The sequence below is a fragment of the Puma concolor genome, chromosome F2 (genome assembly GCF_028749965.1).
Source record: "Puma concolor isolate L17-30 chromosome F2, mPumCon1.1.hap2, whole genome shotgun sequence".
In the NCBI taxonomy this organism is placed as follows: Eukaryota; Metazoa; Chordata; class Mammalia; order Carnivora; family Felidae; genus Puma; species Puma concolor.
The window spans coordinates 942,426-966,751 of record NC_141684.1 but is presented as its reverse complement, the minus strand read 5'-3'; the positions used below and the strand labels follow the sequence as shown (position 1 = coordinate 966,751).

Below are 24,326 nucleotides of genomic sequence, written 5' to 3'. Positions count from 1 at the left end.
CGAAGCACGATGGGACTTGAAGTCCGCACAAGGACCGAGCGCCACGACGCTGGCCGAAGGCTTCCGGAGGTTCCGCCCGGACCCTTCCCTGGGACGGGTCCCGCGACCACTTGCTCAGCCAGCCGCCCCTCCCACCGGGACCTGGGCTCCCTCGGGGCAAGGCGACCAGCGGAGCCGGTGCTCCACTTCCGGGCCGACTTCGTCCCGAGCGTGAGGTGCTCAGTGCCAGTCTTCCGGCACTAGACCTGCACAGGCGATGCCAGGACCGCGGAGCAGGAGAGCCCCACTCTGTACGGGGGCTGCTCAGGGCAGGATGTAACCAAGCAGGCCTTGATGAGCACTGCAAATGCCTTCCTCCCGTTTTCCAGCAGGCCTGAATTCAAGGCCCCCTCTGCCCATCCCTTCCCCCAAGCTGACTTCCGGGACAATAAGCACAGGACCACTGTTACACAGGGACTTTCGGGGCCAACAGCATCTGCACCTTTATCCCCACGCTGGGTGGCTAGGCCTGAGACACCAACAAATCACTCTATAAAACCCAGAGGAAACAAGGAGCAAGTGCAAGTCCAGGGAATAGGGCCAAGGTCACGCAGAAAGGTCACTGTTATCAAAACGCTCCTGGTCATACACTTCAGCCACCACCTTGCGGCCAGCAAACCAGCGCCCATTGAGGGCCTGGATGGCCTTGTGAGTCTCGGAGGCTATGGAAAACTCCACAAAAATCTTGACGATGATCTCTGCGTCCTCCTCCTCGCCCTGCTTCTCCTGGTATATGATGACACGGTTCACAGCACCAAACTTGCCACACTCCTCGGTCACCTCCCCCTCCAGGTCATCGTCGATGTCCTTGGGGTCCACCATGTTACGCAGAACCATCACCGTGGACTGTGCAGGGGAGGGGACAGCTGAGAGCTATGGCTGGCTGGGTCACCCTGCCCCACCCACCCCAGTGGCCCCAGATGCCCACCTCCTGCTTTCGGAGCAGCTTCTGCATCACCATGTGGCGGGCGCTACTACCGGAGATGCTCATGTGCTCCTGCTCGCTGAGCATCTCTGGCCGCTCCGACTCAGGAAAGAGCTCCTCCTCCTCCTTCTCCTTCTTGGGCTCCAGGAGACCCAGCGTTGGGGGGCTGGCCAGGATGGGGTTCACCACTCCCACAGAGGGGATGGTGACCGGAATGGGAGGCCGGGCTGGGGTCACACCTGCAGCAAATCCACCAGGTCCACTGGTCACTCCCCCGTCTCTGCCCTTCCCAGGAAGGAGTGAAGCACCACCTACCCAGGCCTGAACCATGGCCTGTCCTGGCCACAGAGGGCTACGCGCAGAGGGGCAGGAGAAGAAGGGAGGCCCTGACCCACCCAGGCTCACCTGTGATGACTCCTGGCGCCTGGGCAGCCATGACAGCCTGGGGCAAAGCCCCCAGAGGTTGGGCCAGAGTCAGTGCAGGGGACACCAGTCCAGGAGTGGCCAGGGTACCCAGCACCGCTGCTCCAGCCACTGCTTCCTGCAACTCAGAAAGCCACCACACTCAGTCCCCGATTTGGCTGCCTCCACTCAAGACCACCCAAAGAGCCAATCCCCAAAGGATGAGGGAGAGAGAAGCTGTCACCCACAAACGAACCACACAACTGCACCAGCCCTCACCTGAGCTGTGATCTTGGCTGTGGCTGCAGCTGCGGCCACGGCAGCAGCAGGTGGGAGGCCTCCGGGTGTGGCAGGTGTAAGCAGGGGCATGGGGGGTGTGACAGCCTTGCCCACCCGCAAGTACTGGCCACCCAGATCAAACAGGTTCATGGAAGACACGGCATCCTGGGATGACTGGGCCTTCTCATACTCTGCAGGGCAGAGGCAGCAGTGAGGGTTAGCCCCAGTGCCAGGTGGGCCCCACCCTCACCTCAGTCTCCCCAAACTCACCAATGAACCCATAACCCTTGTGCTTGCCAGTTGTGGGGTCCCGGGCCAGTGTGCAAGATTTGATCTTGCCAAAGGCCTCAAATACGCTCTTGATGTCATCGTCGGAAAGATCCTGGTGCACAGAAGCCACGTAGATGCGATTGAAAGCTCGCGCCTCCTCAGCCAGCTGGTCTATGATAGGCTGGGCCTGCCCTATATTGCTGGGTCTGCCCACCTGGGAGAGAGGCAAGGGACAAAGAGTCCCCAGTCAGCCCAGGCCTGGCCACTTCGGGCTGCTCTGCGTCTCCCAGGGGACTGAAACTAGAGCACACCCGATGTCCCGGCCCCGAGGCCCACCTCCTTGGCCCCTACCTTGATGTTCCTGCCTCCTAGCATCACTGAGTTCATCTGCTCCAAGGCGAGCTGTGCAGCTTCTGGGACCTCGTACTCCACAAAGGCAAAGCCCTGAACACGTGAATGTGTCTGTCGTTAGGCGAACAGGGCCCAGGGTGGGGGGTGGGGCGGGGTGGGGAGGGGCAGACTAAATCTCACCTTGTGCTTCATGGTGACGGAGTCCCAGGACATGTCAATGCTCTTGATGGGTCCGAAGGGAGCAAAAGCCTGGCGAATGGTGTCCTCCCCAAGCTCATAGTAGATGGAACCCACGTAGACCCGACACATGATGGCCAGCGCCCGCTGCCGCTGAGCTGCCATCTGGAGCAGGACACAAGGGGAGAGAGAGCCACTGGCTTGTGAGGGGGTTGCAAGAGGCTGGGCAGCCCACTCCCCTCCTGGCCCACCTACCCAGCTCCGCTGTGGGGAGAGCTCCCCACACGGCAACAAGGTGCAGGCTCAGCTCCTGCAGTCAGGGGAGCAGGGGTCAACAGGACCCTACCCCCCAGGAAGGAAGGCCAGGCCCAAAGGCAGGACACGGACGCACCCCGGCCCATCCAGGTCCTGGGCAGACTGGCAGCAAAGCTGACAAGCGGCTGGGAGGCAGGGCTGCCCGCCCTCCCACCCTGCCCACCTTCCAGTCTGGGGGCCAGGTACCCCAAGCTGGGCTAGAAGATCCTCCCAGGGTCCTGGTCAAGTGCTCTAGCAGAAGAGGGAAGGGGAAGCCATCCAAGCTTCAGGGACCCACTGGTGTGGAGGCAAGAGAGGGGGCAGAAGACAGGGCAGCTACTGCCCAGAAGAGAGCCCAGGGGAGGAGGTCAGGAGCCCAGATGGGGGCTCCCTGCAGAGACAAAGGGCAGCTGCTCATGCAGGGCCAACTCAGGTGGGGGCTTAGCATTTGGCAAGCCCCCCAGTGTGTTGAACACCTGACAAAAAAGGGCTGGCTGGAGCTCACCCCTGCAGCCCCAAGGCCCCGCCCCCAGGAATGTCAGAAGGTGGCAGAGCTGCCAAAAAGAGAAGCCCCAGGGCTCCTTGGAGCAGGGAGGGAACAGGCCCAGCGGGCCCAGGACTCTGCTTGGGCAGACGCTGCCTCTGCGCCGGGGCAAGCTTGGGCCCAGGGACCTCCCCATGCCCCTCAGGGACAGGGTTCCCACCCCCGCCACCTCACACGTGACGTGCCAGGCAGGGGGGTTCCCAGAGCCATATGCAGTGGGCGGCCAGGAGGAGCTGGGCCCCGGGGAAGACATCAGAGGCCCAGGGCAGGCAAAGAAGATGGGATCCTGGCTCTAGTCCCTCCATAAACACGGGCTCCCCTCACCCTCAAAAGGCTCCCATAACCAGAGGCTAGTTTAGTTTCCCTCTTTAGGCACCAACCGGCCTCTTATGTAGACCAGACCTCCCCCTCCCTCAAAGAGGAGCCTAAAAATCAGATCCATGTGTTCCCCCAACTAGGAATTTCCCCCCAAATGGGACTGCCCTCCTCAAACTGGGCTCCTGACAAGTCGGCCTCAGGCCCCTGCAGAGACCAAGGACCAGCAAAGGTGGAACTACGTCCCCTCTCGCACCAGACACCCCACACATACACCATCTACCCCTCAGGTCAAAACCCCCCAAGATAACAGCACGTCTCCTCTCCAGGGTGGGCTTCCCAACAGCAGGTGGGCCAAGAGCCCTCCTCCCTGACGTCTCCCCATAGACAGACACTCCTCAGTGAGGACGTCGGGTCTGTCTGGCCCTCAGACAGGGCCACATCTCCCCTGTGAGAGCAGCACACCCAGGGATGACCCCCAGGGGATGGAGCAGTGTCTCTTTCCCAGACTCCTCCGCCCACGGCAGCCAAGGCCACAGCCACCGCCTCTGCCTCCTCCCTGGCCCACTCTGGGCTCAGCCCCTGCCTGCTCCCTGGCTGCATGGCCTCTACCCCTTGCTGACAGCCAGGCCCAGAGGACCAAATTCTTGCCCTTCCCTCTCCTGCTTGCTTGGGACCCCCCAGCCCCCCGCCCCATCCATCCATCCTCCCTCCAGGGTCTGATGGGGCCGGGAGTTAGGACTCGTCTCTCCTCGGGGGCCTGACCCCAACCCAGGAGCCCGGGCAGCCTGGAGACCGGCAGAGCTGAAGGCCCAGGCGCTGCGCCTCGTGCGTGCAGGCGACATGGGTGAAGGTGGGCCTGGCGTGGGCAGCTGCCCTCCTGGCCTGCTGCCCTCCGCAGTTACCTGGCCGGTTAGTTTTAAGGCGGGACCTCAGAGCAGATGGAGGCCTCCCCAGGGGCGGTCCCGGGTGGGTGCCCGCCCACACCACTGGCCCCGCCACGCCTGGCGCTCTGCTGCGCTCGTCCCGAGCTGGCGGGCAGGGCCGGCTAGGGGAGCAAGGTCCCCAGCACGCGGGCTGCACTGCCCCCCTCTAGCCCTGACTAAGGACATGAGCCCCGGAAGAAGTGAGCATTTCTATTGACCGATTGCAAAGGTGAGAGAGGATCTCCAAAGCCCATTGTCACTGCTGCCATCTGAAAGACAGTAAAGACAGAGTTCAGTCTGTTGGAGCCGAGCAGTCTCCCGCTCTTGTCACACCTCACGCAGACAGCGGCAAGGCCCGGAGTCCCCGCCCTGCCAGGGAGGCCCGCCTGCCTTCCCAAACTGCCGGCCAACTGGCCAGCCGCCGGCACCTGCCCAGGGGGGGCCTCAGAGCCCCAGGTGCCCCGCCCCGCAGCCTGGCCGGCGGGGCAGAGGAAGGGAGGGGGAGGAGGGGGGGAGGGGGAGGAGGAGAAGGAGGAGAAGGAAGAGGAGGAGGGTGCGGACGGAACACGGTGAAGAGCCAGGGCATCTCCTGGCAGTGTGGATATCTGAGGGCCGGGCAGGGGGTCAAGGGGCTCGAGGCCCAGGCACCAACCAGTCAGCCTCTCCCTGGCCAATTCCCCACAGCCACTGCGGCTTCCAGTCACAGGGCCAGAACAGGGCCCTGTTGGAAGTGCTCCCAGCCTGTCCTGTCCGTCCCAGACCCCAGCCTGGGTGGTCTGGGCTCACTGCAGGGGTCGGGGCCTGACACCTCTGATCCGAGGCAATGGGGGGTGGGGAGGAACGCCCCTACATGCTGCACCCTCAACTGGGCGCAGAGGCGACCTGAGGCAACGCTTTCAAGTCCAAGAGGAGGAGCCAACTCAGGGTGCGGGGCAGGGCTACAGACAAGGGCGGGAAGGGGCCGCGGGCACTCAGCAGATGGGTAAGGCTGGGCCACTCGTGCCTCACGGAGAAGCCTGGGCGTCCCAAGAACGAGTCCTTGAGAAAAAGAACCGCGACACCTCGCGGGGACGGCCACAGGCACAGGAGGAGGAAGAGAAGGAAGAGGAGGCGGGTGGCGGGGAGGGGCGGGCGGAGGCTCCCGGCCCGGGCGGGCGGGGCCGGCCTCAGGCGGAGCCGGCACCGAGGCCGGAGGGCGGGGCCCGGGCGGCTCACCTGCAGGTTGGTGAGCTGCTGTTGCTGGTGCGCGATGGTCTGCTTCACCAGCACGCTCTTGATGCTCTGCTCCATGGCGTACTTCTTGGCCTGCGGGAGAAGGCGGTGAGGAGCACTGGGGGGCCCGGCCTGCGGGAGATGCGCTTTCCTCCGCCACCTGCTCCCCGCCCTCGCTGTGCCCTGGTTCCCCAGCAGGTACACTCTCACCTTCTGGAGGGCCTCTTGCTGCTCGGGCGTCAGAGGAGGCAGTCCCAGCTTCGCGGTTGTGTTCTGCCCGTTCTCCATCTTGATGGAGTCCGTCCCCTGGTAGTGGGGAGCGGGAAATCATTAAGAATAAGCTCAAGGCCACCCCACGTGGCCCCAGGAACCCCACCCCACCTGCCTCCCCCTACACCTGCACGTGGCCTCGGGCCCAGTCCGTTCCCAGGGACAGACAGCTCCTAGTCACAGGCTGTCCCTGGCCTGGCCTAGATATGCGTCTGCCCCTCCGCCATCCCTGTGCCTGTCCCTAGTCAGACCTCTCCCAAGACTCCTGAGCAGGACACACGCTGAGGAAGGCAGGTACGTCGGGGCCCGTGGACAACCCTGAACAGTTCTGGGGCCCAGGCCACAATGGCCTCCTCACGAGATACCGAGACAGGCAGCGAGCAGTAAGAGGGGCCCATCCCTTGGAGCAAGCCTGACCCCAGAACCTCAGGCCCACACGGTGCAAGAAAGCTGGCCTTAGCCATCCCTTATAAGGAAGAGGGGCCATGGTTCTCTGGATGTGCTGGGACTCCTCATTCCCGGACTGCCTGTCACCCACCTCTGCCCTCCACACCGCCCCACAGATCCAGCCATGGTCACAGACTCAGCTTTCCTGATTGGGTGGAGTACCAGGGACTACTCAAGGAGCAAGTGTGGGAAAGGGCCTCCCTCCCAGCATACCTTCAGGCAGCGCCCCATCCCCTATCCCTGCACACTTGAAAACCTGGACTTGTTCTCCCAGGCCACCACAGCCCCAAGGAGGACTCCAGTCCCCTGGGAAGAGAAGCCAGGAGCAGACCAGCCACAGAAGAAAAGTGGACCTGCCAGCACCCTAGCCAGGTGAGCATGGGGACCAGGAGACATTTTGGGGAGGTGTGGGGCGGGGGGAGCAGGCACAGCCTGCTGCAGACCAGAGCGAATGCAGCTAGGATTAAGGTTACATTCTTTCTGCCAAAATACATTTCTAAGCTGTGTGCAGGCGAAAGAATACAGTTCTGTGAGCAAGAAAAAACCACAGCCATCAGACCAAAGAGTACGTGTCTCAGGAGTCAGACCACACCTGCCTGCCCAGGAGCTCAGAGGGCCTGGGGCTACCCCAGCAACCGCAAGGATGGACCACCACCAGCCCCCTCCAGAGGGGATGCTCTGCAGCTCCCAGCACAGCCTTGGGAGGGACAGCAGAGGAGACAGACAGACCCCCCCCCCCCAGCATAGGCATGATGAGCAAGGACATCAGAGGAGGCAGGAAGGGGCCAGCTGACCCAAACCCCAGGAATCCCCATCCTGACCGGCCCAAGAATTAGGTTTCCAGCACAGGATCAAAGGGCAGAAGGGGCCTGGAGGTCCCTACTCTGGCGACCCAGTCTGGCCCAGAGGCTTGTCCTCTCCACCCTCCCGGCTGGCCCCAAGCCAGGTTCTCCTTAGTGAGACAAAGGCAAGAGTGCCAGGGGCTGTGACTCTAGAGCAGGCTGTCACCATGGTAACCAATGCCAACCCCCTTTCAGCCCCTTAGAAACTTTTCAATCTCCTCTTTGTCTTGGTAAACAAAAGGCCCTTCTCTCATCAATCAGGGCAGGGGAGGGCTGGCTAGATGGACACCCTGGCCCCTCTGCCCATCTGCTTCAGCCCCCATAACTTCCCAGGATCCAAGCTGCATATCACGGCCAAACGTCCCCTGAGTGTGTGGGGGCCCGCAGGAGGGTCCCACTCCAGCAGGCCCCCAGGCCACCTTGTTGAGCCCCCACTGGAACCCGCTGGGGGCAGGCGCTGCCATGGAGAAGCACAAAGAACCCTACTGCCCAGGGACAAGGACTGGCTCCACCTCCTATAGGACAAGCTCCCAAGGACAAAGAAACCGGAGCAAGACGAGATCTGCCCAGACCCACTCTGCAGTCTGGCCCGAGTCCCATGCAGACCCCGTGCTCTGACTTACACATGTTCTGCTTCGCTGTTTTATCTAAATTCGAGGTCTGAAGTGAAAATCTCTGTTTCTGGCTCTTAACACCCATCACACTCTGAAACGGCACATCTGCCCTCTTCTAGGACACCCGTGGTGAAGGGCTTGCAGTCGCTCTGGGTCAGCCCCCAGCTAACCATCATCACTATCTGCCCGACGTCTGAAGACACAAGGCTGTGACCCACCACAAAAGCAGGGCAGATGCTAAGGGGAGAGCCAGGCCTGAGGCCGGGTGGTGAGGGGACAAGACAGGCGCCTGCACCCAGAAGGTGGAGAAGAGTCCCTAGAGCTCCTCCCACCCCACCCCCACCTCTCTAGGCCCAGGGACACGCAGGCAGGCGGGCGGGCGGGCGGGCGGGCGGGCAGGCAGGCGGGCAGGCGGGCAGGCCTGAGGGCAAGGACGGTTAAGGTCAGTACCTGTGGAGGTTTCCATTTGTCTCCCGCTGCCACCACTGCCGCCGCCGCCGCTGCCGCCGCCGCCGCCGGCTCGGACCCCCCTCCTTGCTGGCCATTGACCTGCTGCAGGCAGGAAAGAGATGTTGTAACGGACAGTTATAAGACCCACCCACCCCGGCCCTCTCTCCCCTTCCCTAGCTAAAGGCCAAGTGTCCATGGACGAGAAAGAGAGGCAGCAGAGGCACAGGACAAGACCGGCTCTGGCTTGGCCCCTGAGCATCCGACAGTGTCCCACTCCACCCCACACTGCCCATTCCTCCAGGACACCTGCAGCTGATCAGGGTCCTGGCAAAAGGGGCTGGCCTGTCAGAGTCTAGGGCAGCCTGGAGTTGGCAATGAGTCACCAGGAAAGGACAGGACAGAGGATAAGAGCTCCTGCCCCATGTCGAGGAAAGGCATCCTTCCCTAGGTCTAAAACTGCCCTCTGGCCACACAGCTGAGGTCTTAAAGATCAGTTCCTTTCCTGCCGGCAGGCTGGGCCAGGCCACAAGGGATGACAGGGGGCACAGCTGGCCATCCCCCACATCCCCCCGAGGCAGACAGCGGAACCTCTCTAGCTGCCTGCACACACGTCTGGGCCGGCCCCATGGCTCAGCATCAGTCCCAGTGCCTTCCACAGGCTCTGGCCAAGCCCACACCCCAAACCCTTCCTGAAGACACCTCTGAGGAGGGCTGTTCTCCGAATAACAGGCTCTGGCACGTGGTCTGCACACACAAGCCTCCCTCCGCCAGCAGTCAAACTGTCCGGGGCTGTCTAACTGCAGGGAGGGCAGCTGAGAGCTAGGCCATACTCCACACCCAGAGGGGTATGGAGCCACTGCCATGCAGAGACAGCCCAAAGGAGAGAACAGCTCTCAACTCAGCTCAGCAGGAGCAAAGACAGGCCACGGGCAGGAGGCAGCAACGATGGGGGCTGGGGGACTTGGTGGAAGGGCCCGGAGACCTACTCCACCTTCTCAGGCCGCACAGCGGGAACGGAGAGCAGAATACACTTTCCCCACTCCCAGCTCACAAGACCCACAGACATCTAGGAACACAGGGGACAACCACGCCTACCCTGGGAGCCCTGTGCACAAAGCCAGAGACTGGGCTGACTTGGTCAGAGCTCGTCTCAGGCCCTCTATCTAGCCCCAAAGAAGACGGCAACACAAGCCTGTCTGTGCTGGATACACAGCCAGTGGGCACAGGAGCTGTGGCTAACCCAGCCCTGCGCCTTGCCCAGAGCTGCACCACTCAGTTGCTGAGCTCAGCACCACTGCTACTTAGAAACGATGCCCCACAGTGAGCCAAAGGATGGGGGACCCTTGTGGCATGGCCCCACCGACTGGGCGTATGGCAGCTGGGGTCAGGGTCCATGTCTGGCTTGCCTCAAGCACCCTGGCACCCCCAGAAGCACATCTGGAGCCGAGGCTGCCCTCTCGAGGCTCACAGCAAGAGTTGACTTCAGGTCTGCGAAAGCAATCCAGCACCTAGGCCTGTGAACAGAGCCAACCCGAGGGCACATTTATCAACGACTTCTTGCTGTCCCAAACTAATATAACAGCCAACATAGGAAACAGGCCATTGCTGAAGGTAGTACACGACTCAGAAGAGACTTCTCAGGAACAGTCAGGCCGACAGGGGAGACCACAAGGAACATGCCACCACCTCCTCGGACACCAAGGCGCTAGTCCCACAGAGCCCACAGTTCTGCTAAGAAAGTTTGGAGAAAACTGCTGTTTATGATCACAGATGGCCACGTGCTGTCACCCTCTGGCAATGAAAACAGGAGGCTTTGCAGTCACAAAGCTCCCTGTCATCAGGCAGCAGTGCCTCAAAGGGTGAGAAGTCCCCTCTGAGAGGCAGTGCAGCCCTGTGATTCTGGGCCCCAAACTCCAGCACTACCACTGCTCACCGGCCTAGGCTCAAGACGAGTACTTCCATCAGAAATGCCAGAGAAGTTAAAGTAATTACTTAACGTGTCCAAGACTCGGCCTCTTCAGGCCTGTGTCCCGGGGCTGGCGAGCAGGTTCAGTGAGTCACCCCGTGTAAAGTACTCAAGGCTCTCCCGGCACAGAGCAAGCAGCTCTAGGTCTCAGCCATTATCAGCATTGGTACAACACCCAGCGTCAAATCCCCAGAGCAGAGCCACTGCAGGACGCCCTCCGTCTGTTCAGTCCTCTTTACACGGTGCCACGTGGCCTACCAGACGGCTGGGTTCTGTGCTGGGCACTTTGCAGCAAAAACAAGGCAAGTGGCACCTACATAAGAAGACTGCTGTGGTTCATGAGCACAAGAAAAAACCACCAAGCGAGCGCAGGATGCGAAGAAAGGCACCGAGGGTGCTCCGCTGCGGCAGCCAGGGAAGGCCGACGAGGTAGGCGCGGACCATCTTCAGAAGGAGAAGCAAGCACCGGTGCCCACAGGGAAGGGAGAGGGTCTGGCGCCCCTGCCACATAGATGGAAACCAAGAGGAATGGCTCCAAGTAGGAGTGAGCCCAGTGGTCACAGGTAGGGAAGAATGGAGCGATAAGTCACAGACACACGATGCCACCAGAAGACCACGCCCCTAACGAGAAGGGGCTGTGGCCTGTTTCTGCAGCCAACAGGTGGAAGGCACAGAAGGGACAAGCGGCACTTCCGCATCTTCCTGCGTCCTTCCCTAGTGATCGCTGTCAGCCCAATTCGGTGCCACTCTATCCTCACGTCCCACAAGAACTGAAGCCACATCTCAGGACAGCACCTGTGCTGCTCAGCATGCACGGACCACGGGACAGAACAGGCTCTCACTATGCCCGACCAAGACAGTGAGAACACAGGCTGTCTAGAGAGCCATCCACTGGAAAGGTTAGAAGAGGAACATGTCAGACCACAGCCTGGACCTCACTCCCGGAATCTGATGTAAGCCTGAGACTGTACGGTTTTCGGACACCCACCAACCTATGTACGTGTCAACCTCTTGAGAGAATTCGAATGAGCAACAAACACCCCTATGGAAAACCTCGGTTTGCGGGACTCAGACTCACTGCCCGTGGCCACCTCTACTGTGAGGCCACCTCTGTCTGGCACCACGCCACAGCACAACTGAGCCCAACTCATCCCTCAGTGTCCGTGAGTGCAGGGCGCTGCCAGCTCCAGCCTCCGGCACCCACCGAGGCCAGCGCTCGGTGTCCATGCTGCCGCTGCAGGAGGCTTGAGGGAAACCAGGCACCCACTCTTCACTGGCTTCTCCTCCTCCACATTCCACACTTTCCCAGGAGTCTGGGTCCTCGTCTCCAAGCCTCCCTCTCCTTTGCTGTCCAATTCTAACCACTGTCCGGGACAGTCGCCAAGTCCTCTATCTCCGTCTCTTTTCTAACTTCCTCTCAGGCAGGTCGTTTGCTCCTGTGGTTTCAACAGGGAGCGGGACACGGTAGAAAGAGGACAGTCAAGTTAGCAAGGTCGGAGGATCACACGCTGGGCTCCCCTCACAAGCTGGGGCCTCCCCCCACCCCCCAGCCTGTTCCTGTCCCAGTGACTCCCAGTGACATAGGTCCAGCCTCCCTCATGGGTGTTGGCCCCCAGCAGAGGGCCTGGCCAAGATCTAGTTCTAACCTAAGTACACTCCCTGACCTCAGGTGTCATCCCCATCAGTCCAGCCTCCAGCCACCTGCAACAGGTGCCTTCTCTGACAGACCTCACCATGTCACCGTGGGTATGGATTAGGGGCAGGGTGTAAGGTAAATAAAGCAACGGAATGATGTTGTGCAAGGCCCAGAGAACAGTCATTTAAACCGAATAGGAAGAAAAAAGGGTCAAGGGAAACTTCACCATTTAGTGTGGTGTATATAAGCGTTCTCCATCAATGCTAATCGCTCCAGGTGACTGAAAGGTAGGTGAGCACTGAGCAGGGGAGGGAGAGGCTCCTTCCGCTGGATGTCTACACCACCCTGAGCACAGGTCCCTCGAGCTGACAGTACACATGGGCCCCGTGGGTGGCAACTGGTCCTCAGGGTCCACCAGACCCCAGAACGGGGCCGGGGCTACGTCTAGTTGCCCACTGTGCCCCCAAGTGCTCGGACAGAGCCTGGGGCAAAGAAACTGCTCAAGAAACGTGATACGAGAGCACATTCTCTCCTTCCTGGATAAGGAAGCCGGGATGGAATCCCTGTTAGCTGGTAACCACTCCCCGCGGAGCATCAGCGGAGAGCAGCAGAGTCGCAGCTGTGGATGCAAGGAGCCAAGGCCACCACCCTTCCCAGGCCAAGATGCCTTCCTACAGGCCCTGCACTCCTGGCGGCCCGTTCCCACGGACAGGAGAAGACGCCATCACGGCCAGGAGCCCCGCAGTCAAGCCCCGGCCACAGGCGCACCCGTCGGCAGAAGGGTACGACGGCCGCCCGGCTCCGCCCTGAGGCTGCGACTCGGCGGCGCGACCCGAGGCCGCTCGCGCAGGCCCGGCCGGCCGCCCCCCGACCGGGCGGCGCTGGGCGCGCCTCACGGCCCCCAGACTCCGACCGCCGGAAGCTGTAGCCCGCGAGCCGGAAGCTGCGGCCGCGGGCCCGGCCCCGCCTCGCGCCCGCCCCCGCCTCGCACAACCGAGAGCCGCGGGGGCCCGGGAGCTACCGCTGCGTCCCCAAGAGGCCTTCGGCGCCCTGGCCCGGCCGACGACCCACTCCCGCCGACCGAGCGGCGGCCTGCGCTCACAGGCTGCTCACTTACGAGAGCTATGGTCGCCGTCGCCATCTTGCGTCCGTCGCGGCCGCCGCGCGCGCCACACGCTCCTGCTCCCTCCGCGGTCTCGCGCGATCTGGGTGCCAGCGGATGCGCCCGGAGAAGGAGGGAAGTCTCGCGACAAAAGGCCCCTTCGCCCTCGACGAGGGAAGACAGAGGAATGAGCTTCCGGTGTGGGGAGGGACCGTTAAGGGCCCGAAGAGGAGCCGGCGGACGGGGCGGGGCCGGGACCGTGTGGGCGGGGCCGGCGGCGCGCACCTCTTTCCCGGTTGCCTCACACATCTTGTCTTTCGCAGCGCTTACCCTTCGCCGGCGGAGGGCCGTCCAGGCTCAGTGTGTCTGTTAGCCCCTCGCTTCACCCTCCTGCCCCTCCTCCCGCCGCTGCTCCACTTTCCTGCCTCCATAACAGAAAAACGGGTGATGTGTGTGTCTCCTGCGTCCCCGCTCTCACCCAAGAGGCAGGACAGAGGAAGTTTGGATCCCCTCCAGGGCTGAAGAAGTCCCATCTGCCCAAACGATCTTGTTGAAAGAGGTCACGAAGAGTCGCCATATTTCAGAGTCAGATTTCAAGTTACATCTTCTTTGCGTCGTGCCATCTCTGAAGTCAGCATGCGCCTACCAGTGAATGATGTGCCTTCGTTTAATTAGCCTCATTCTCTTTCCTAGTGAGTCATAAAACAGCAGTGCATCTTGAAACTGATGGCGTCATAGATTCAATGACATGCAGTCGGTAGAACTGGAATCCAAAAGACAGGCTTGTGAACCCATCCAGTGGGAAGGGCCTGCACCCAGAGTCCCCATCGGGGCCTTGAGCTGCCCTAGACATCTGCCATATGTCACACCCAGCCCCAAGACCCTAACACAATGAAGCCACATCTGTAAGCTCAGTGAAATTGTCAGTCCAACAACTTCGGCCTACCTGAGGCAACAAAGTGTCTTTCCCAGTTAGGCAGGTCTCTTCTCAATCCTGGGAGGCTTTACCGTCCAGATAAACAGGGTTGAATATTTTCTTCATACCCCTCCCCTCTAAAATGATAGAATTTTATAAAGACAAAAACCCATGAACACAGAAGTGAAATATTGTGGAACCGGAGGAAGGTGGAGAAGGGGGTCTGTTTAGCCACCTGGAGGTTAGCATCTGAGGGGTCGTGTGTGAAAATGCAGCTGCAAGAAAGACGAGACCCCCAGGACCTCTATCCCTACTGGCAGTGGCTGGGCTGTCAGAGCAGAACCCTGTTCTGAAAGGGAGTGAGATTCTTGCCCTGTCCCCACTTCCACCCTGGCTCGAAGTCTAGCCCCCAGCATGTGCCCACCACAAAACTCAGAGCTCCTGTCTGCAGTAGCTCCTGGCTCAAAAGAAGACTGGCAGCTGGAGGGTGCTCAGGAGAATGGCCTGGCTAGATCCCTGGCCTCAAAGCTCACCAGGCAATAAGCCCCACCATTAAGATCATATCACTCTTAAGAGCAACTGGACAGCCCAGGATCACCAGACACCTAAGGAGAAGGAACAAAAATGGAAATGGAAAAGGAACTCAGAAGGAGCAGAGACAATAAAGCAAAGAGAAAAAGAAGAAAAGCTAAACTCCTATCCTCAGATGCTAGAGAGGATGTTGCATCCAAAATCAAGAACAAGCGATATATTGCACACCTGAAACTAACACTGCATGTCAGCTAACTGGAAGCAAAATAAGAACTTTTTTAAAAAAGAAAAACAAAATCAAGAACAGGAGGCTATAAAGAAAGAATATTCAGCAAATGATAAAGAGTGCTTACAAATGAAAAATATGGGAGGAAAATGAACAATTCAGTAGAGGGTTGAAAGATAACAGTGGAAATCTTCTAGGATGTATAGAACAAAACCAGATAGGTAGAGACGATAAAATGTAACCATAATCACACTGATCAGTATTCTTCAGTGCTTAGAACTGGACTGGCACTTCAGTGGCCTCCATGATAGAGAGGGATGGGTGAAGTAGTGAATGGGCTGGGACTTGCCACCACCACCACTGCAGGAGTGGGGGGGGGGGGCACAAGCACCACTGTCTGGTGGCAGCTTCCCCTGTGACATTTGACATTGACGTATAAGGCATTCAGAGTGCTTGTGTTCTGGGCACTGTTCTCATTACTTTACAAACATTACCTGTGTGATCTTTACAATGATCCCATGGAGTGGGTACTGTTATTATCCCATTTTTACAGACAAGAAAGTAGGGGCACGATATCATACCTCAGGAAGCGGAATGGCCCCACAGCCTATGCCCTTAACTACCGTGTATTGTGCCTCTCAAAGCTCAACATCTAAATAATAAAAATTCCTCAAAATAAGGAAAGGGGAAAGTCAACCAAAAAAAAAAAAAAATTTCCTAGAACTGAAGGATTGGGATCTCTGGACAACAGATAAAAGAGAAGTTTTAAATGAAGAACTATCATTGAGAATTTCCAAAGGGAGGGAGAGAGAGGAAGAGGAAGTGAGAGAGACAGAAATCACAAGGGGTCAGAATTCAGAAAGGCATGAGAATTCTTGGGACTAGAAGAAAATCACATGATACTCTCAAAATCCTTGGGAGGAATAATTTTCAACTTAGGCAAACTTTTGTGCCTAGCTACACTAACAAGCAGATGTAAGAGTAGGCTAGGGACAAATAGGCAAAGACTCCATAACTTCCCATGTACCTTCTCTCAGGAAACTTGGAGGATGTTCCTCCTCAAACAGAGGGTGAAGGAAGGAAGATGAGAGCTAAGGATCCAGTCAAAGGAGAAAGGAGGTGCTCCAGGATGCTGGTGAAGGAACAACTAACTCATGCTGAAAGCTGGGTCACAGGCCCAAGAACCAGCAGCCTGGGGCAGAGAGCTGGCACAGTGGGGGCTCTGGGAAAAGATGAAACTGAGCAGTCAGTTATGCAATGAATCTCAAGTATTGAGAAGTTCACACTTCAGTAGGAGAATCTAAGAATGAATTCATGAGACATGTATAGAAAACTAAGCAAACCAAAAAATAAGGCAATTATTAACTCCAGGCAAAACAAAAAGTTGTGCAAGAAAGCAAATATAACCCTAGGACACCTTGTTCTCTGCTGAGACCTGCAGTAATGAAGCTGTAATAATACCCACCACACTGGGATGATGCTGGGTCAGGAAACTGAGGCTAGTGATCCTGCTCTTCTCCCAGGACACCAGCCGGGGAAGACCTTAATGTAGAAAACCCAATAAAAAGCAGTAAAAGCATGTGTCATTTTGTGGAAGATGGGTTTTACAAGCCCGAAGAAATAGCTAAGAGTTAAATTTGGAAACAGAGTTGGAGACTGCATTGGTTATTTATTGTTGGTTAAAAAAAAATGCATTCCACTTTTAAAACGATATGTATATAACTTTGAAAAGATAAAAGTTAAAATGAAAACCTCAACATAAGCATGATTAAATGGAGCCATGATAGTATTGATATTTTTGCGTTCAGTTTAATCACGGGTACAATCTGGGCGCCTGGGTGGCTCAGTCAGTTGGGCATCCGACCTCGGCTCAGGTCATGATCTCGCAGTCCGTGAGTTTGAGCCCCGCATCGGGCTCTGTGCTGACAGCTCAGAGCCTGGAGCCTGTTTCAGATTCTGTGTCTCCCTCTCTCTCTCTGACCTTCCCCCATTCATGCTCTGTCTCTCTCTGTCTCAAAAATGAATAAACGTTAAAAAAAGAATTAAAAAAAAAATCACGGGTACAATCTGTTATGCATTTGACACTCAAATTATTTTAAGATGATAGCATTAGAATTTCCAACTGGACGTGTAAGTTATTTTAGATTTGTTATTTAAGTTGGAAGATGTAAGAATTTGGATAACTTTGTAGAGTATTGGGGTGTTTAAGACAACTTGAGATTCACCATGTTTGTACATTTAATTTATTTGAGACACCTTGGTAACTTGGTTTTGGTTTGGTTTTTGGTTAGGGCAATGTGGTAGGTGGAGAAAGGACACCTTCCCTCCAAGATGTCCGTGCTGTAACCCCAGAACCTGTGAACGTTACTTTATATGGCAAAAAGGATTTTGTAGGTGTGATTAAGGAACCTTGCGGTAGGGAGATTATTCTGGATTATCCAGGTAGACCCAACCTAATTACATGAGGCATTCCTGGCTGCAAAAAACCAGACGGACGGTTCATGAGAAAGACTTAACTAGTTGTTGCTGGCTTTGGAGATGGAAGATGGGTACGTGAGCCAAGGAATGTGGTGCCTGTGGAAGCTGACAATGACCTTCAGTTTCTTTCAGGGCAAGAAAATGGGGACCTTGGCCCTACCATTGCAAGGAAATGAATTCCTGCCCAGCGCCCACAGCTTGCACCATGCCTGACACCTGCAGACCCAAGCTGAAGGAACAGAAGATGGAAACCTAGGAAATGGCTCTAGGCTCCCCTAGAACTTCCAGAAAGGAACATAGCCTTGCTAGCAGCTTGAGTTTAGTCTGGGGAGACCTGTACCAGACTTTTGACCTGCAGAATTATAATAAATTTGTGGTATTTTAAGCCACTAAGTTTGTGGTAAATTCTTATAGCAACGACAGAGAACTAATGCAACCGTGGGCTTTCCTGATTTGATACTAGAAATACTCAAAAAGGAATCTGAACGCACCAAATGTATACATGCGATTTAAAATGTTTAAGAATGTTTAACTCAATTTGAAGACAGAGGGGAGGCAGTCTGGGAGAAATGAGGCCAGGGCAATGAGGGGTGGGAAGGAGTTGAGGGGGAGAGACGGGGAATCAGGAGCTGACAGTCTCGGGACCTGGGAGGCAGCCGCCATGGGAAGAGGTGAGGGAGGTAACAAAGGGGGTAATGGATTTGAGAGGAGGCACAGTGAAGAGCGGGTATCTGCCTGAGCCCAACCTGTCCAGGCCAGGGAATGGAAAAGAGCCCTTTGGAGGGGGGGTGCAGGGACCAGAGAGTATCTGCAGAGGGCTGGCAAATCCCTGTCTCCGAGCAGTGGAACGTCTGAAGGGGGCTCCATGGCGGGTCTGCACTGGGCAGCGGTTGGAGGGCCGTGCAGAAGCACATCAAACTATGAACTTGGGCCCCTGGAAACTTCTGTCAACTGCTCCTCCTGCCAGGTTGTGGCCCTGTCCTGTGCCCCGCAATGTGCCTGACGTCTGCGGGTGTGGTGCCACTGGCTTAATGTGGGGGTTCCTCACGTGGGTCTGTGGTTCCAACAGGGGGTGAAGCATTTCCCTGGCCAGACATCTGTCCAGGACACGGGTCCCCCACCCTCAGCACTGGGCTTCCCTGGGGGGCAGCCTCCCCCATGCTGAAGGTACAATCATTGGCCAGATATCCTGGGGTGGGGGGAGAGCTCTTGGCCAGGAAGTGGTGGACACGGGAAGGGATTCTGAGTTGTGGAAGCTGGCTAGGTGGGGGGGGGGGGGGGGGGGGGGATCCTGATCCTAAGGACATGTGGGACCTAATGACTCCCCTGACCCCCAACCTAGGCTCCTTCACCCTCTGATCATCCCCCTGTAGCTCCAAAGCCACCACCTTCCCCACCCCACTCCAGGGCCTCCTTGGAAGCTGTAGAAGGCAGGTGTTTGGTCATCAGCCCCCAGCATGTAAGCAGAGGACAGCCCCTGGTCCTCTGAACCCTGGGCCAATGCTGAGCTTCCCCATGCGGGCTGCCGGGGCTGGTCCCTAGGGGCTGGGGTTGGGAGGTCACGGCTGAGCTCCAAGGTACTTGAGGAAGGTGCTTTCCAGGAAGGCAGCCAGCTTGGTCCGGTCATCCTGCAGGGTGGGAGGAAGGCGTGGGGTGACAGAGGGGTGCAGACTCTGTGCTGGGCCCCCCTCCCAGCTGGCTGGGCTGGCCACACACCTCGTGAACGAAGCCGTAGTGTACCAGCTCGGCAGCAAGGTCCTGGGCACTGTCCGCTGAGGCAGGGACACAGGCAGGGGTGGGGCAGAGGCGTGAGGCCACCGCCTGTGCCCACACCCGCAGTCATCCCTGCCCAGGGCCCCGCCCACTCGGCTTACTTGGGAGCAGGTCGTAAGTGAGCTGCCGGTGCAGCCGGTCCTCCAGCACCAGAAGCAGAGTGAGCTGGGGAGGCAGGAGGGCGTGGTTGGCTCCTAGAGTCCACCCCATCCCCCACTGCCCTTACCCTGTACCTCTGCGGGTCCCAGGGCCGGCCCTGCTCACATGCCAGCGGGCCTTGTCCTCACTTCTCTCCAGGTTGCATTGCATCTGGATCACCTGGGGATAGGGGCGGATCAAGGTCACCCTCAGAGGCTTGACCTCAGCACTGAGTACAAGAGCAGATGCCACCTTGGGGGGCCCAGAAGGAAGAGTAAGGACTGGAAATGGGGGTAAATCTCTAAGGAGAGCCTAGAAAGCACATCTCACGTCACATCACATCACATGAGTGGTCTGGCAAGTTAAGGAAAACTTCCAGAAGAGTAGACACCGAGTCTGGGCAATGAGGGAGAAACAGAGTTTTCACAGGTGGAGAGAACACCTCAGTAAGGAGACAGCTGGGACAGCGGTGGAGGAGAGGGGTCAGGAGGAACATGAAGGAGCAGACGCAGGGGGCGCCAGCAGGGCCAGGCCTCAGAGCACCTGGGAGTCATGTTGAGGACCCCCCACCATCTCTGTGGGCCGCTTTGGACATTAGCACATGAATCCTGGCTGCACTGTGGAGGGAAGTCGGGGGCTTAGCAAGCCAAGGGCAGGGAAGCAGAGATGCCTAGGGGTGGATGAGATTCCCAGATGGAGGCTGCTTGGAACACAGCAAGGATGGGGCAGGGATGGGGGGCTGGCAGGCAGGGGGTGGGGGGGGGGAGGCAGGGAGCAAGGGGAGGGGACTTCAGGGGGCAAGGAGCCTCTGAAAAAGGGGGTATCCTGGCTTGTCTCCTACCCCCAACAAAAGGGGCAGCCGGGAAGAGAGCTGAGCGGTGCGGGGGGGGGGGGGGGGGGCGCTCAAAGCGCCTGAAAAGGGACCCCTGTGGGCTGTGGACAGGCCTGAGGATGGGCACCATGCAGCAGGAGCAGGGGCTCACCTTTCTGGTCTCTGAGTCAAAAGGCTCCGGTGTCGGGGTCTTGGCCTTCTGGGTCTCCTCAGGCGGTGGGGCCAGCACCCGGGGAAGCCCCAGGGGTCGAGCAGCGGCAAAGTTCATCAGTGGGTAGATCCCATTCCTGGGGATACACTGGGGTGGCTGGGGGCCCAGGCCTGGTAGCCACCAGATCCCCAAACTTAAGACAGCTCTCACCTGACATCCTCCAGGAATTTGTCAAGCTCCAGGTAGGAGACCTCTGAGTACCTGGCATGGGGGTGACAACCACATGAGGGCAGCCAGTCTGCCCCGCTGGGGGAAGGGGGGTGAGGACAGGACTGGGGGAGGGGCTGGCCGAGAGCGGAGGCCTCTGGGCAACAGGCACTCACCGCCACTGCAGTGGGGGCCGGGGCGGCCGGGGAAGCTCCGCCAGGACTGCATTCAGGTCCACCGCCTTGGTCTTTTCCTCCACCACGTTCTCAGGCATGAGGTCTGCAGGCCGCAGGAGCAGTCAGGGCAGCGCACCCCGAGCCACGGGTCCTGCCAGGGCCCTTCTCATGTCCCGCCCCCCGCCAGGCCCTCGGTGCACCCCCAGCCTGCCTGCCCCTCACATTGGTGCTGGAGGAAGCAGTGAGCCGCCAGGAGCTTCAGGGAGTGCACTTCGAAGAGCACGCGGTGGAAGAGGAGGTTGTGGGCTGAGGGCCGCCGGCTGGGGTCCCGGGCCAGGCAGGAGAGGATGAACTCCTGGGACGTGGAGGGGAAAGGCCGAAGTGGGTGGAGCCTCGGTGCTGTGGCTCCACAGGGCGAGGAGAGGAGGCCCCGGAAGTCCCCAGACCCCAAGAGTCCCGTCCTCCAGGCTCTTGTAGGTCAGTGTGGCCTAGCATAAACCCCCCTACCCACAGACTGCCCCTCTTTTGATTGCGTCCGTTCAGGCCCAACTCCAAAGATGACTTTCACAGCTCTCTACCCTACTGTACACATGTCCTCTGTCGCCTCTCATATCTATTCCGGGCCTACATCTCACCAGCCTCATCTAGTCCCATCACTCCTTTTTTTTTTTTTTTTTTAAGTTTATTTACTTAATTTAAGAAAGAGAACACACACACACACCACACACACACACACACACACACACACACACACACACGTGTGTGTGAGCAGGGGAGGCACAGAGAGAGAGAGAATCTCAAGCAGGATCCACACTCAGTGAGCAGCCTGACTTGGGCTTGATCTCACAGACTGTGAGATCACGACGTGAGCCAAAACCAAGAGTCAGATGCTTAGCCGACTGAGCCACCCAGGCTCCCCAAGGCCCTATCACTTCTGACCCCAGAAGCCATGTGGTCAAGCCAGACAGTCTAGAGAGATTGTGGCTACAACTACATCCCCCTACAGCTCCCTACTCCCCTTCTCCCCTACCCCGCCCCCCCCCCCCCACATAAGCTGGAGCCACATCGCCTCTACCTTGTTTCCTGGAGGCCTAAAGGCAGGGATGTGGGGTAGAACACTGGGTCTGCCACTTCTCCCAAAGCCTTGGGCAGAGTACTTGGCCTCTCTGAGCCTCTTTCTCATCTCCAAGACAGGCACAACGATGGTGCTCACACGAGGAGCATCCCTGTGGTCTCCCTTTCCTTAGAACGCGCCTCAGAGCCTTAGGGCGGTGGGTAAGGCCCTCCCGCGGGCAGGCCTTTGGGCACCGGGGCTGGCATACCCCTCAGCGGCACCGGCCCGCTGCACCTCCAGGCCTGCTCGAAGCACCTTCCTGGCCCTTACCTGGAGCACTGAGAGTCAGCCGGGAGGGGCAAGGCAAGGTGCTTACCCGCATGTTGGGGTCGCTGAGGGAGTGCCTGGCGCGAGTGATGGCCTCCTCTGTGACCCGGGTGTCTCCATTGGCTTGGATCTCCAGCACAGCCATCTGGGAGGCAGGGCCAGGTCAGGCGTGGAAAAGAGACGGAACAGGTAAGAGGCAGGGTGAGCTAGCTGGGAGGCCACAGGGCCACCGGGCTGGTACCTCCAGTGCACACATCCCAAAGGAGAAGATGTCCACGGCAGTGCCATCAGCAACCTCTGGAAGTGGGGGAGCAAGTCAGGCCGGGTGCGGCACACGTGGTGTTCGCGGGGGACAGCCGGGGCGCCTGGATTCTGGACTCACCGCCGTACTCTGGTGGGAAGAAGTGCAGGTTCCGTGGTTCCTCACGCTCCACGCGGATAGGGCTTCGGAGATCATCTGGGAGCGCTGTGGAGAGAGGCGAAGATGAGCAGGCCGGCCTCTCCATGCCCCCCATCCCCCTAGGGCCCCCACGCACCATTGGAGAAGATGCGGTGCCACACTGCACCCGCCACCGCAGGGAGAAAGAGCAGGCGTCAGTGTGGTGGGGCTGCGTGTCTTCTGCCCACGGCCTCCGGCAGCCCCCTCCTCCCCCTGCAGTCCCCCCCCCCCCAACCCCGCCAGCACCAGAGCCAATCTTGATGAGGCCGTTGTGTTGTATGAAAATGGTATCGCTGGTCAGGTTCCCGTGGATGATGGGGGGGTTGCAGGCGTGTAGAAAGCTGCAGGGGGAAAGAAGAGCACGTGTGGTCGGGTCAGGGGTCACTCGGGGCCGCAGGCGTGTGGCGGGGTGAGCCCAGACCCTCACCTGAGCGCCGACAGGATCTGTGTGCACCAGCGCTTCCAGGCCTGGTGGCGGATGGACTCTGTCCGACCGGTGCGGGAGAGGCAGCTGGGCCTTTGGCGCCCACCCTGCACCCTCACCTCGCATCCCTGACCCGGCCCCGGCCCGTTCAGGTCCCCGGAGCTGCCCCCCTCACCCAGCTCCCCAGCGCAGCCCTGTCCCACTCCCCATACCCGGGCGTTCATGGCTTTGTGGTTTTTCTTGGTCTTCTTGAGGAATTGCTTGAGGCTGCCTGACGACACGTACTCGGTGATGAAGATGACCTGTGGGGCGGGCAGGCTCCGCCAACTGCGGGTGGATCGCTGCCACCGCCCCACCCCCACCCGGCCTGTGGCCACATCCCACCCTGTGGTGTGCCCGTGGTGTGCCCGTGACCGTGGCTCACCCGTGCCCGGGCTTCCGAGGCATCCAGCCAGTGTTTGTGCAGCTTGACAATGTTGGGGTGGTCTACCAGCGCCAGCTGCTCAAACATGGTCTGGATCTTCTCCTGGGAAGGGGGGTGCGGTCACGGGGTGGTGGGGGTGGGGGGGCCGCAGTCGCTCGAGGGGTGGGCAAGCCTCACCTCATGGGTTGCGAAAGCCTTCCTGTCCCCGAAGTGCAACTCATTCCACACCACCTCCACCCCCTCCTCAGTGTCCATGGCCAGGAAGGTGCTCTGGACCCCTGGCATGTTCCCCTGGTTCACCTGGCATTGGGGGAAGGGCGTATGAGTGTGCTGATCTGTGTCAGGAGACAGAGTGGGGTGGGGGCTTGGTCTCCGCCCACACCCTTGGAGGGGGAAGCTAGCTTGGGGTGCTGGCTCTGACCCCCTCTAGGGGAAGCCGCGGGACTGGAGGCGGGTTGGGCTCTACCGGCCGAGTGGTGGTATCCAGGGGCTGGGCCGAGGAGATTCCGAGCGAGGTTCAGGGGATTCAGGATGGTGTTGGGGCGGGGGGTGGGGGGCGGCTGGTCTGGTCACAGAGGCACGGGGAAGTGGTCCTGGGAGGAGGCTGGACTTTAGGAAATTGGGAGGGTCGTCACCAGGGCATGGGGACCAGACCAGAAGGGTGCAGGGGCCGCCCAATTAGGGGGCTGTCTGCGCGAGGCCGCGGAGAGGTTTCTGGCCTCCCGGCTTGCCCAGCGCTCCCACGGCCCCGCCGTGGCCTCCCGGGCCCTCCGCCGGAGTTGGGCGGTGACCACCCTCCCCCCCCCCCCGCTCCCCCCTCCCCGCTCCGCCGTGCCCACCTGCTCCCGCCGCTTCTGCCAGCGGCCGCAAGGGCTCTCCTCCAGGATGTCGCTCTCGTCCTCGCTCTCATCCTCCCGCTCCCGCTCCCGGCCCCGCCTCGGCGCCGGCTCCGGAGCCGCCATGGCTTGGCTGGCCCAGGCCGCCGCCCTCCGTGGGATCCGCGGCCCCGAGCCGCCGCCGCCGCCGCTCCCAGCCCGCCCTGGCCCAGAGCCCAGACGCCCAGGCGGGAGCGGAGCCGCCGACTGCCGCCGGGAGCCCGCGCCCTGCTCCGGGAATTGGGAGGCGCGGGCGCGAGGCCAGCCGGGGGTGGAACCCGCCCGCCCCTCCGG

General features: G+C 59.4%; 2 protein-coding genes across 15 annotated transcripts; both read right to left on the bottom strand.

The window, feature by feature from the left end:
* Positions 1-457: 457 nt before the first annotated feature.
* PUF60 (poly(U) binding splicing factor 60) lies at positions 458-13,232 on the bottom strand. Of its 8 annotated transcripts, none has more exons than XM_086694992.1 (12): positions 13,077-13,232; positions 8,358-8,459; positions 5,945-6,040; positions 5,738-5,827; positions 4,741-4,791; positions 2,447-2,608; positions 2,267-2,359; positions 1,916-2,129; positions 1,646-1,836; positions 1,370-1,505; positions 968-1,203; positions 458-885 (listed from the first exon to the last, which is right to left on the bottom strand). In XM_086694992.1, exons 1-12 carry the CDS (start codon positions 13,098-13,100, stop codon positions 586-588), a joined length of 1,695 nt encoding a protein of 564 aa, XP_086551118.1. In that variant the 5' UTR covers positions 13,101-13,232; the 3' UTR covers positions 458-585. The 8 variants fall into 8 exon arrangements, with proteins under 8 accessions (XP_086551118.1, XP_086551119.1, XP_086551123.1 ...); XM_086694993.1 differs by having other exon boundaries at positions 8,358-8,456; positions 13,077-13,223; XM_086694997.1 differs by lacking the exon at positions 13,077-13,232 and adding an exon at positions 12,728-12,857.
* A 3,727-nt stretch (positions 13,233-16,959) lies between these two features.
* On the bottom strand, positions 16,960-24,326 carry NRBP2 (nuclear receptor binding protein 2). Of its 7 annotated transcripts, none has more exons than XM_086694980.1 (18): positions 23,997-24,324; positions 23,335-23,457; positions 23,158-23,259; positions 22,946-23,060; positions 22,737-22,794; positions 22,556-22,650; positions 22,407-22,430; positions 22,253-22,336; positions 22,112-22,167; positions 21,920-22,015; positions 20,712-20,844; positions 20,490-20,592; positions 20,317-20,367; positions 20,107-20,242; positions 19,250-19,303; positions 19,087-19,150; positions 18,929-18,984; positions 16,960-18,840 (listed from the first exon to the last, which is right to left on the bottom strand). In XM_086694980.1, the coding sequence occupies exons 1-18, from the start codon at positions 24,117-24,119 to the stop codon at positions 18,772-18,774; spliced, it is 1,542 nt and encodes a 513-aa protein (XP_086551106.1). In that variant the 5' UTR covers positions 24,120-24,324; the 3' UTR covers positions 16,960-18,771. The 7 variants fall into 7 exon arrangements, with proteins under 7 accessions (XP_086551106.1, XP_086551107.1, XP_086551105.1 ...); XM_086694981.1 differs by having other exon boundaries at positions 22,737-22,777; positions 22,946-23,035; positions 23,997-24,312; XM_086694979.1 differs by having other exon boundaries at positions 22,556-22,777; positions 23,997-24,325.

Bases quoted from the DNA above. Each gene is read 5' to 3' on its own strand.
- PUF60 (XM_086694992.1), bottom strand. From the start codon at position 13,100: ATGGCGACGGCGACCATAGCTCTC. The intron at 8,460-13,076 runs GTAAGTGAGCAG...TCCTGCCTGCAG, and splicing joins CGACGGCGACCATAGCTCTC to CAGGTCAATGGCCAGCAAGG. The intron at 6,041-8,357 runs GTACTGACCTTA...CCCCACTACCAG, and splicing joins ACAAATGGAAACCTCCACAG to GGGACGGACTCCATCAAGAT.
- NRBP2 (XM_086694979.1), bottom strand. From the start codon at position 24,119: ATGGCGGCTCCGGAGCCGGCGCCGAGGCGGGGCCGGGAGCGGGAGCGG. The intron at 19,151-19,249 runs GTGAGCAGGGCC...CTGCCTCCCCAG, and splicing joins AGGACAAGGCCCGCTGGCAT to CTCACTCTGCTTCTGGTGCT. The intron at 18,841-18,928 runs GTGTGTGGCCAG...CCCACCCTGCAG, and splicing joins ACTACGGCTTCGTTCACGAG to GATGACCGGACCAAGCTGGC.